At 37.9% G+C, this 12964-nt stretch overlaps 1 protein-coding gene across 1 annotated transcript in view; it reads left to right on the top strand.

The window, feature by feature from the left end:
• IRAK1BP1 (interleukin 1 receptor associated kinase 1 binding protein 1) overlaps positions 1–5147 on the top strand; it is a 17933-nt gene extending 12786 nt beyond the window's left edge. The window contains exons 3-4 of the mRNA XM_003796740.2: positions 4557–4687; positions 4796–5147. Coding sequence (XP_003796788.1) covers positions 4557–4687; positions 4796–5066 — 402 coding nt within the window. The 3' untranslated portion in view covers positions 5067–5147. The remainder of the gene's footprint in view (positions 1–4556; positions 4688–4795) is intronic.
• The last annotated feature ends 7817 nt before the right edge of the window (positions 5148–12964 follow it).

The raw sequence follows: 12964 nt of genomic DNA, 5'->3' as shown, positions 1-12964 counted from the left end.
TTTTTTTTTTTTTTTTTGGCTAGGGCTGGGTTTGAACCCACCACCTCCAGTATATGGGGCCAGCACCCTACTCTTTGAGCCACAGGCACCACCTGAATTATAGTAACTTAATGACCTTGTCTTTTAGTTCTAACATCTGTGTCAATACTTTGTTGGTTTGAAATTATGTATATATATATATACACACACACACACACACACACATATATTTGTTATAATCACATTGCTAAAAACCAATAATAAATCTTCAAACAACCAGAGAAAAAAGAGCAAAAACAAGACAACAGACTTCTTGTTGAGAATAGTCAGTGCAAGGAAGAAGACAGTGGAGCAACATCTTTGAAGTCCTGAAAGGAACAGAAAACCCTGTAAACCTAGAATTCTATATCCAGCAAAAATAGTGTTCAAAAACAAAAGCTAATTAAGAACTTTTCCGTAAGCGCAAAGAATTCATTACCTGTAGACCTGCACTACAAGAATTTAAGGGACATAATTTAGACAGAAGGAAATGATACCAGAAAGAAATAGAAATTTACACAAAGAAATACAGAGTACTGAAGAAGGCAACTACATGGGTAATGTATGATATTTTTCTTATATAAATCTCTTTAAAACTATCCAGATTTATATAAAAATAATTGTTTAAACAAAAGGACAGAGATGGACTATAGGGATTCTAACATGTAAGAATATGTAACAGCATTTGTACAAAGGTCGGAAAGGGAAAGATAGACAATATTGTAAAGTTCTTATGTGAAAGGTATAATGTCTTTTGAAGGTAGACTGTGATAAGTTAAACATGCATCCTATAATAAAGCAAAGATATAATCTGAAAGAAGATGGAAAATGAGAAAAGGGAGAACAAAGAAGAAACAAATAGAAAATGAATGGCAAGTTCACATGTTTAAATTTAACTGTATCAACAATCACATTTAATGTAAATTAATCTAAATATCTTTATTAAAAGGGTTAGGGTTAGATATCTATTTCAGATTACATAAAAAAGTAAGTTACACCTTTATGCTTCCTGAGAGTAGTATAGTTTAAATATGAAGACATAAATTAGTTAAGAATAACGAGATAAAAAAAAGATACGTCATGCTAACATTAGTCAAAAGAAAGCTGGAGTGGTCATAATAATATCAGAGTAGTTTGGAGGCAAAGAATATTATCGCAGTGGCTCACACCTGTAATCCTACCATTCTGGGAGGCTGAGACAGGAAGGTTGCTTGAACTCAGGAATTCAAAACTAGCCTAAGCAAGAGTGAGACCTCATCTCTACAAAAAATAGAGAAATTAGCCAGGTATGGTGGTTTGTGCCTGTCGTGCCAACTATTGGGAGGCTGAGGCAAGAGGATTGCTTCAGCCCAAGAATTTGAGGTTGCAGTAAAATAGCGCTGAGCTGAGGCAGTAAAGCAAGACTCCATCTCCAAAAATAAAAAAAATTAACAAAATAATACTGTTAGAGACAGAGAAGATCATTTCATAATGAGGTAAGGGTCTATTAAGCGAGAGGACATAACAATCCTAAATACTTATACAACTAATAATAAAGGTTAAAAATACTTTAGGCAAAAATGATGGAACTACAGAGAAAAATAAGGAAGTCTTCAGTTTTAGTAGAAGATTTCAGTACCCTCTTTTCAATAATTAACAAAACCAATAGCCAGAAGGTCAGCAAAAATATAAAAGATTTGAATAACACTGTTAACCAATTTGACCTGCTTGATATACACTCAATGCAAAAACATCAGCCTACACTTGCCTTTCAAGTGCACATGGGACATGCCAAGGTAGACTATATTCTGGGTCAGAGATAAGTCTCAGTAAGTTTAAAAGCATTTAAATCATACAAGGTTAGTTATCTGACCATAATGGAATTAAATGAGAAACCATTACCAGAAGGGTCTCAGGAAAATTTCCTAAAAATCTGGGATTTAAATAACATACGTTTCAGTAAGACATGGGTCAAAGAAGAAATCGAAAGGGAAATTAGAAAGCACAAGAATTTGAGGATGAAATTATGGCAATAATTTGGTGCACAAAGGTAACAAAACCAGAAAAAAACATTACAGGCAAACAAAACTACAGACCAATAGCCATCCTACACAAATATGAAAAATTATAAACAAAATTTTAGCAAAGCAAATCCTATGTTTTGATGAAGATTTATATCCTGTATTTATACAGGATAGTATGTAATGACCATGTATGTATAGTTTATCCCAGAAATGAAAGGTTGGTTTAACATTTAAAAATTGGTCAATGTAATGCACCACATGAAGAAGATAAAAAAGAAAAACAACATGAGCATCTCAGTAGACACAGAAAAAGCACTTAACAAAATCCGTCAATGATTGCTAATAAAAATTCTCAGTGAAGGGGGAATAGTGGAGACTTCCTCAGACTGCTAAGGGGCATCTATGAAAAACCTGCAGCTGGAGCAGTGCCTGTGGCTCAAAGGAGTAAGGCGCCAGCCCCATATGCTGGAGATGGTGGGTTCAAACCCAGCCCGGCCAAAAACTGCAAAAAAAAAAAAAAAAACCTACAGCTGACATCGTACTTAAGGGTGAAATACTGAATGCTTTGTGTCTAAGATCAGGTATAAGAAAAAGATATCTTCTCTCCTGACTTCTATACAGTATTGCACTTAAAAGTTCCAGCCAGTACAGTCAGGCAAGAAAAAGAAAAAAAGACATCCTAATTGAAAAGGAAGAAACTGTTTTTATTCATGAACAGCATGACCATCTATATAGAGAAAGCTGAGGAAACCTACAAAACAAAAAAGCCATTAGACCTAATGAACATCAAAGTTTAAAATACCTAGGGATAAAGCTGATAAAATGTGAAAGAACTACATGCTGAAAACTACAGAACTTTGTTGAGGTAAATTCAAGAGGACCTCAGTAAAAGGAGAAATATACCTTGTTCCTGGTTCAGAAGATTCAATATTAAGTATCATTTCTTCCTAAATTGATCTATATAGAGATTTATTGCAATCCCAAAGTCCCAATAGAAATTGACAAAGTAATTATAAAATACATTTGGAAATGCAAAGGATCTAGAACTACTTTGAAAAACCAGCATCTTTGTTCATAACAGCCAAAAACTAGAAGCAACAGAAATGTTTCAAACTGTGGTGACATCCATACAGTAGAGTGCTACTCAGCATAAGAGGAGCCACAGCGTGGATGAACTGCAAATGCGTTGTCCTAAGTAAAGGAGTGAGTCTCAAAGGGCTACATCCTGTGTGTTTCCATTTATGTGGCACTCTGAAAAAGGCAAATCTATAGCAGTGGAGAACAGATTAATCATTGCAAGGGCTTGGGAATTGGGAGAGGAACTGATAATAAAGGAGTTACTTGAATGAATTTTGAGGGTGATGGAACAAGTCTAAATAGTTGTTATGAGGCCGAGAACATTCTGAGGAGCAGCTCAGGCATTCAAGACCAGCCTGGGCAAAAGGGAGACCCCCCAACCCTTTAAAAAAAAAAAAAAAAGAACGAAACAAAGAAAGGAAAGGAAAGGGAAAAGAAAGGAAAGGAAAAACAGCCTGGGCACTATGGCTAGCACCTGTAGTCCCAGCTACTCGGGAGGCTGAGGCAAGAGGATCGCTTGAGCCCAAGAGTTTGAGGTTGCTGTGAGCTATGATGCCACTCTCCCCAGGGTGACAGAGTAAGACCCTGTCTCAAAAAATAAATGAATGAATGAATAAATAAATACTTGTTATAGTGGTTACAGAGCCCTGTATGTTACTCAAAATTAATAGAACTCACCAGGTAGTGGCCCACACATATACTGCCTGCTGTGCAGGGCTGAGGCAGAAGGATCACTTGAACCCAGAATTCAAGGCCAGCCTGAGCAAAATAGTGAGACCCAATCTCTTAGATTAAATTAAACTATTAAATTAAATAGAATTCATTGCACGCACACATGCTCATACACAAAGGGAATAATATGTTTAGTGTAGGTAAAGAAGGAAAATAATAAAAAAATCTCCATGAGGTGATAATTTTTGAAGCCAAGTGATGTTAATTCTACTTTTGTGTATGTTTGAAGTTTTTCATAGTAAGAAGTTCAGGCCACATGCAGTGACTCACGCCTCTTAGTACTCTGGGAGGCCAAAACTAGAGGATCCCTTGAGCTCAGGAGTTCAAGACCAGCCTGAGCAAGAGTGAGACCCTTCTCTATGAAAAATAGAAAAACTAGCTAGGCAGGCTAGTAGCAGGTGCCTGTAGTCCTAGCTACTTGGGAGGCTGAGGTAGGAGGATCACTTGAGCCCAAGAGTTTGAGGTTGCTGTGAGCTACAATGATGGCATGGCACACTAGGACGACAGAGGAGATTCACAAGAATCATAGAAATCCAAACATTGCTTGCCCACAGATAAAGGACAAAGGAATGAAGTGATATATACTATAGCCATACTGTATCTATCTATACACACGAGAAAACGATGTATACTAGTAATCTGGCTTTGTTTTTACTCACATTTAGAGAAAATTTTGCAAAAATACATTAGACATGAAAATAATATCAAGTGTCATTTCATTTACAGGTCTGCATTACATTTACTGAATTTGGAAAAATGCAAAATATTTGTAACTTTCTTGTTGAAAAACTAGATAGCTCTGTTGTCATCAGCCCACCCCAGTTCTATCATACTCCAGGTTCTGTTGAGACTCTTCGGTAAGTTTAAGCACATTTTTAACTATGTTACCAGTTCTTTAAATAAAACTATTCCTTGCTACATTTCTTTGAATGTTATATTAATACTCTCTGCATTTGATTCCCAAGACGGCAAGCCTTTCTTGTTGCTGTTGAAAATGCAAGGCTCAAAGCTCAAGATGTCTGTAACCTTGTTGGCCAAACCCTAGGAAAACCTTTACTAATCAAAGAGGAAGAAACAAAAGAATGGGAAGGCCAAACAGATGATCACCAGTCATCCAAACTCTCAAGTTCATTAACTGTACAACAAAAAATCAAGAGTGCAACAATATATGCTGCCTCGAAAGTTTTTATAACTTTCGAGGTAAAGGGGAAAGAGAAGAAAAAAAAGCATCTTTGAAATTCCAACCAAAATATAAAGTGTTTGCATCTTTTTTTTTTATCTATTTTTATACTTTTTATAATGTTTGCTTTTGTCCTGGATCTGTCTATTGTATACTAAACTGTTTCTTTCCAAAATCTGTAAATCCTTGAATATAGTCCCATAGAATACTTATGTCCACTTTCTGTTTCTAGTCTCAAAAACTTACTCTGAGAAATGCTCTTGGGAAATAAATGTATTATGTGCACAGTTGTATACTGGCAATTTATACAAGTGCATTTATATAAATATTTCTGCTACAGGAAGAAATATTGACCTTTTATTTCATAATTCTTAAAGATTTTTAAGTTAACATTTTTTCAACCATGTTTTACATAAAAACTAGGCTTTAATAAATTAAATTTTTTTTAATCATAAAATAAATTTTGGGCAGCACCTGTGGCTCAGTGGCTAAGGCGCCAGCCCCATATACTGAGGGTGGTAGGTTCAAACTCAGCCCCGGCCAAACTGCAACAACAAAAAAAATAGCTGGGCGTTGTAGTGGGCACCTGCAGTCCCAGCTACTCGGGTGGCTGAGGCAAGAGAATCGCCTAAGCCCAAGGAGTTGGAGATTGCTGTGAGCTGTGACACCACAGGTTAATAAGTGAAACTCTTGTCTCAAACAAAATAAAATAAAAAATAAAAAATTTTACACATGAAAAGAAATTCTTAGATTCCATCTTATCTAATAATTTCCCACAACTCAGGGTGTGTATAGATAGGTGATTTTAAGTGCATCCTATCAGGTCTGGGGTGTTATTTTGCCTTGCTTGCAAGCTAATAAATTAGCCTGTTATTGTTTATTGATGCTGGCAAAAGACATGAGACTCCCAGGACAGAAATCAAGGACTGTCACTTATGGCACAGCAAGGAGTATGAGCATTAGGTTCCCACAGAGGCAACAAAACACGGCTGTAGATGCAGTCGGTTTTCCTTGTAGCTAAGGAATACTGAGCTTAGAGGAGTCACTGCTTTTTATCATGAACAAGGGCAAGTCTTCTCTTTGTCCTGCAGGGAGATGTTGCCTCATCCCTCACAGATGCTCACTTGAAACCCAATCCTCAAGTGGTCCAGAGTCTTGACACCCAGCAAGATGTGTGGAAGGGTGAGGTCCACTGAGGACTATCTCACATTTAACAGTTTTTTACTAGGTCCAGAGACCATTTTGTTATGATGCAGACCAACAGCCTTTTATTTTATTTTATTTTTTTTGAGACAGAGTCTCACTTTGTCACCCTGGGTAGAGTGCCATGGCATCACAGCTCACAGCAACCTCAAACTTTTGGGCTTAAGTGATTCTCTTGCCTCAGCCTCCCAAGTAGCTGCCAATTATTTTGTTGCTGCAGTTGTGTTTGTTATTTTAGCTGGCCCGGGCTGCATTCGAACTCGCCAGCCTTGGTGTGTGGCTGGCTCCCTACCCACTGACTATGGGCGCCACCCCAGACCAACAACCTTAGCCTTAACAACTTCACAACATAAATAGAAAGATTGATAAGTAGTAGGGTTTTTTTGTTTGTTTGTTTTTTTGAGACAGAGCCTCAAGCTATCCCCCTGGGTAGAGTGCCGTGGCATCACAGCTCACAGCAGCCTCCAACTCTTGGGTTCAAGTGAGTCTCCTGTCTCTGCCTCCCAAGTAGCTGAGACCACAAGCGCCTGCCACAATGCCCAGCTATTTTTTGGTTGCAGCCATCATTGTTTGGCAGGCCCAGGCTGGATTTGAACCCGCTACCTTAGGTGTATGTGGCTGGCACCTTAGCCACTTGAGCCACAGGCGCCGAGCCAAGTAGTAGGTTTTTATGAAAAAATATAATAGGCATAATAAATATTTTGATGCCAAAAATAAAAGATATAATATATGCACCAGACTCTCTTCACAGATCTCCTTAGATTACACCAGGACTGTGCAATACAAAAACAATGCAAGCCACATATGGAATTTAAAATTTTCTAGTATGTACATTTAAAATAGTGAAAATTAAAAAGCAAACAATTGAAACTAATTATAATAACATTTTATTTAATCAGGTATATCCAAACTCTTATTATTTCAACATGTAATCAATATTTTTGTCATTAATGAGATTTTAAATTTTTTGTAAAAAATACAAAATTCATTGGATATCTTACCTACCAACATATCTCAATTCAGATGCTAAATTTTCATCAGAATTTCCTTATGTATAGTTGAAAAAAAATGGATTCACATACTCAAGTTGTTCTAACATGCTTTAAAAATCCAGTAAGTAGATGAAGTATCAGTATTCATTTACTTAATTTGAGACATGGGGTCTTGCTGTGTCACCCAAGCTAGTGTGCAGTGGCACAGTGATAGCTTGCTACAGCCTCAAACTCTTGGGCTTAACTAATCTTTCTGCCTCAGCCTCCTGAGTAGCTTGGACTATAAGCATCCAGCACCATGACTGGCCAATGTTTATTAATTTTTTGTAGATATGGGGTCTTGTTATGTTGCCCAGGATTGTCTCAAACTCCCAGCCTAAAGCAATCCTTCCACCTCAGCCTCTCAAAGTGCTAGATGAGCCTCCATTTGTGAGCCTACATACCTAGTCTGTTTTTAAATTCATTAGAATGAAATAAAATTTTAAAATTCCATTCCCCAGTCACATTTGCTAGACTGCAAGTCCTTGAGAGCCATAAGTGGCTAGTGGCTACCTTGCTGGACAGAGCCAGGTCATTCACTGAGATAATGATCCTCAAAGGTAATTATATTTAACAGCAAGTGCATGTCATTGTTATTGCTCTATGCATTATCCACCAGCGATCCTAAGCCAAGTGCTAGGCAGCACAGGCTTTTCACTCTCCAAACATATAGGTCATAGTTTTCCTTCTGATACATCTTAATACTCATATACCAACATTTCTTTCCTAAAACATATTCCAATATATAGTTTCCATCTCCACCCACTTAAGTGACCTATAGAAGCTAAGAAGAAACTTTTGAGTCCAACACCACTGTATTCAAACCCTGACTTACCTTGGGAATGTCAGCTCCTGGAGAAAGGGGATGTTGTCTGTCTTGTTGACAGTTGTGTTCCCAGCCCCAGTGTGATATAGGGGCCAACATCAAGTATGCTTTCAGATGTTTGCTGAGCAAAGTTACCAGTTGTATAGAATTGGCAGAGTACTATAATTTTTTTTAATCTTCCCTTTCCTTGCCATGGAAGTGAGTACTTTGCAGTGTTACTGTAAGGATTAAAGCTGGTAAATGTAAGACCATGAGAACAAAACCTAGCACATGGCTGTCACTCTGTAAATGGTAGCCACTGTATCAACTGCATTGTTTGATTATTGTCAACCCAGTTAAAAGCTGACTTTTCCAAATCCTCTATTAAGATGAATTTTAAAATAGTAATATTAAAAATAAAGTTGTCAGGGGCGCACCTGTGGCTCAAAGGAGAAGGGTGCCAGCACCAGCCCCATATACCAGAGTTGGGAGGTTCAAACCTGGCCCCAGCCAAAAACTGCAAAAAAAAAAGGAAAGAAAGTTGTCAGAAAACCAGTGTGAGATAAGTTGAATTTTTATTTCCAAAAAATGTTAAATTGTAAGTTAGGGTTTATTTATCCAATTGCATAGAAAAATAGAATTTGGGCTGTCCATCAAGAAAAAACTTGTTCATACTCAACAAAAATTTAATCATGTGGGTAGATTGCTTTTAGCCATGGGTTGACTATTATAATAATACATAATACAGAGTATTATGATACAGAGTAAACATAACTTTATGTCCACCCTGTAAATTGGTTCCATGATATTTGATAAAGAAGGATTTCAACTTAGCATGAAAGACCCAAAACAAAAACATTTTTAAGTTAGCTAGCACTTTGAAAATTTATAGGACTTTTTAAAAGATGTTGCTTCTGAAAAATATCCTGTAACGTGTATAGTCCTATATCTACTTACTGGGCGACTTATAGAAGAAATCCTTTAAAGATTGGAAAGGTTTATATGTGGCATCCTGTATACTTAGGGGTATCAGATTCAGTTGTCAGTGGATGCCAGTTTAATTTCTGATTCATGACGTACACTGGAGTTGCATAATGCAATTATTTAGGGAATGTACCAAGAAAACTGCTAGAATAAACCTATTCTGAACTCAATTCCGACAGAATTTCTTTATTCTGAACTTCCTTTTTAAGATAATATTTCCAGAAGGCAGAAGATTACAATTACTATTTTCTGAAAGACAAAAGAAAAAAATTTCTAAATAAGATACTTGATAGAGACCCACTGTATTCTAAGGTCCATTTTAAAAGGAATTGTTTTTATAAGAGTTGTACATGTGTAATATTAATGATTAAAACTTAGGATTTCCTTCAGTTATACACTAAAAATTACACATTTTTATAGTAGCAGTGTACCTTTTACCTGTATTCTTATCTGACAGTCAATGTGGCGCCAACATACACAAATAAGACCTGGAAAAATAATTTGTAATTCAAGTTGCTGTACCTCATGCCCTGCAATTTCTGTTGTGTGCTCCTCAGGAATGAAGGCCAGAGATATCCTGATTCTTACAGACTTGTTGACAAGAATTTTATAGTGAGGAGTTCTTACAGACTGCCAAACAGAAGCATGAATAGTGAGGTCGAAAGTGTGATTTATAGTATGATCACGTATGCAATTGAATGGGAAGCAAACGCTTGATTCGTTCCACATAAAACCGGTATAAAAATTAGTTTAACATATAGACATTTACTATTATGTATATTTTACAACCAAATAGCTCCCTAACCTCCCTAACTCATAACCTAACTTGGCCTAAATTACTTTAAAATGTTCAGGTACCTCAAAAGACTGGAATTCACAGTAGCTAATACCAGTAAGACACTGCTCTCCAAAAGGCGTAATAGAAATCTTTCGAGAAAGATGATTTGTGTAATTCTATTTAAAAAATAAAACTGGAGGCCAGGCACGGTGTTTCATGCTTATAATCCTAGCACTATGGGAGGCCGAGGCATGTGGATTGGCTGAGCTCAGGAGTTTAAGACCAGCTTGAGCAAAAAGCAAGACTCTTGTCTCTAAAAACTAGCTGGGCGTTGTGGCAGGCACCTGTAGTCCCAGCTACTCAGGAGGCTGAGGAAAGAGGATTACTTGAGCCCAGGAGTTTGAGGTTACTGTGAACTATGACCCATAGTATCCTTAACTCTACCAGGGGTAGCAAAGTGAGACTCTGTCTCAAAAAAAAAAAAAAAGAATGAAACTCTTTAAATGTGTTTATCAGGAAGACATTTCTGTCTTAGCCACTCTTTTGGACCCCTTCTTTCACATCCCAAGCAACAGCTGCTGCTGTCCCAGATAGTCCCACAGCAGCGTGAACAGATGCTGGCTTTGGACTTTAAGTTGGCTCTATTATAACAGTGGCGGGTGGCGGGGGGGGTGGGGGTGGCGGAGACTATGTAAAAATATACACTGTTACATAGGGTTTTAGGTTTATTAGGGTTTTGTATATTCAGTGTAATTAACTGGAGACAATACCAATGAACCAATAATTAAAAATAATAAGGTAACCCGAGTGAAAGTACTAATATAAAATGATCCTAAAACAAGTTATTGATCTCTGAATTTAACAAAAGAAAATCTTCCAAATGCCATTTTGCTTCCCGTCTGAGGAGGAGTGAGAGGCCAGTGGTGGTGTGTAATAAGAGAGTGTATGTGTAATTTTCACAATAAGACACTATTTTTCAGTGTCTTTCAAAAATAAATATTTTTATTCCTATTCTCCTACTTCTTTTTGGTGAACAGTATTGGGCAAATAGTCAAAAACAGGTAAATAGTTTCAACATTTCATCCATACATCCGTTTACCCTGATCTCGTTAACTACATCCTGACTGCATTGATCTGCCCTTCCACGAGACTGAACTCAAGAGTAGGGCTGCATTGGAGACATTTATTTTCCCAGTGTCTGGGCAGTAAAAGACTCAGGAGGAGAAGCTGGCTGTCAGGTGTTCTGCTTTATTCCCAAACAAGGAGGATAGCACTCACAGCAAAGTGCCTGAGCGTCAGCACACCCAGGAGCAGGGCAGGGTGTGCAGGATGCTGGTCCAGGGTGGACATTCAGGCCTGTAGTGCAGGCTGCAGTGACAGGCTCTTGTTCCTGCAAAGGTTACCTTGCTCAAAGGCAGCCTGTGGCCGTGCAGCCACATACATACCACATATGTTGTGTAAACTAGAACCCATAGTCACATCAAGATTATTTATTGGATTAGCTCTAAGTGTGGATCTTTGCCCTTTGCCTCAGATTGCCACTGAGGCTGTGACCACTTGTGCCACACATTCCTCACCAGCAGCCTATAACCCATTGCCCAGAAGTGGTTGCTTTTGAAAAAAAAAATTTTTTTTGAGACAGAGTCTTATTATGTCATCCTGGGTAGAGTGCCGTGGTATCACAGCTCACAGCAACCTCAAACTCTTGGGTTTAAGCAATTCCCTTGCCTCAGCCTCCCAAGTAGCTGGGACTACAGGCATCTACCACAACACCCAGCTATTTTTTTGGTTGTAGTTGTCATTGTTTGACAGGCTGGGGCTGGATTCGAACCCGCCAGCTCCAGTGTATATGGCTGGTGCCCTAGCCACTGAACTTCAGGCGCCAAGCCTGCTTTTGAAATTTTGATTGCAGCCAGTATAAAATTGTGTCTAATAAATTCAGTTAAATTATAACTTAATAAACAGATGTAAATTAGCTGTCAACATTAATTTTACTTCCAAAGCCTGATGTAAAAAAAACCACATTTGTACTTGACAGTGACAATGAGTGTGTAGCTCATAGAAAGTTTTGCTGTTTTCTTCTATTCAATCAGTCCATATATATTGTAATCTCATTTTTTAAAAAGTAGTGTTAATGCAAATAAATCAGCTCCAGCCCAAGTAAGTAAATAGCACCAAAAGAAATTTTTTTAACTTATATTAAAGCATATAAAGTATTGCATTCTATAGGGAGTAGGAGATGAAGTATAATTAATTCAAAGTTGCATGTCAACCAAATAAAAAATATACATATATTTTATAAAGGCAGAGTCTCACTCTGTTGCCTGGCCTAGAGTGGAACGGGGACTCTAGCTGACAACAACCTCAAACCCCTGGGCTCAAACAATCCTCCTGCCTCAGTCTCCTGAGTAGCTAGAACTACAGGCACACGTCACCACACCCACCTAATTTTTTGTATTTTTGTAGAGACAGGTTATCCATACACATTTGTTTGATCTCCAAGAGACAAGGAGGTGGCTTTGCTGATTTACCTGTCACCAAGGGCTTTACTTTCTCTCTAGTTGAGCTAGCACAAGGCAATACTGTGAACAGCTCTTTGGAAAGTTTTCTGCTCTTACATTTGTCACCCTTCATGATGAGGCTTCTCTTGGGCGTCACTTTGAAACAGAGTCTGCATTCCTCAGCATTAGAGATGTTGTCATCTTTGAGGCCTCTGGTGAACTCCAGGAACTTTTGGACGAACTCTTCCACAACTTCTCATGGAACTTCATTGGATTCACCACGTAAGACTTTCTGGGAGATCCCATGTTGTGTTTTAAATTTCTTGAGCCAACTGGAAATTGGGCACCCCAAATTCCTGTGTGAATTTTTTAGCAAGTTCTTAGATCATTGGCCCAGAGATTCAGGAGTTAAATGCCCTCATTAGTTTGAACCAGCTTAATGTGGCTTCACTGGCTTCAGTGAGGGACATTTTCTTCCTTTTTCACTGTAGCTCTCCAGCTTCCTTACCATATCTTTCCAAGTACTCATGTTTTCATTTTTGGATGTTGCTAACTGTGGTCTTGCTAATACCAAAATGTTCTGTCATCTTTCTGTGGCAGTTGCTTTCCAGAAAATGCAGAAGATTAACGTTTTTCTTCAATGTCAGCTCTT

The sequence above is a fragment of the Otolemur garnettii genome, unplaced genomic scaffold, assembly GCF_000181295.1.
Source record: "Otolemur garnettii isolate 467f Iridium unplaced genomic scaffold, OtoGar3 scaffold00107, whole genome shotgun sequence".
Taxonomy (NCBI): Eukaryota; Metazoa; Chordata; class Mammalia; order Primates; family Galagidae; genus Otolemur; species Otolemur garnettii.
Note: the sequence above shows the minus strand (reverse complement) of the source record. Positions and strands in the feature narration are given on the sequence as shown.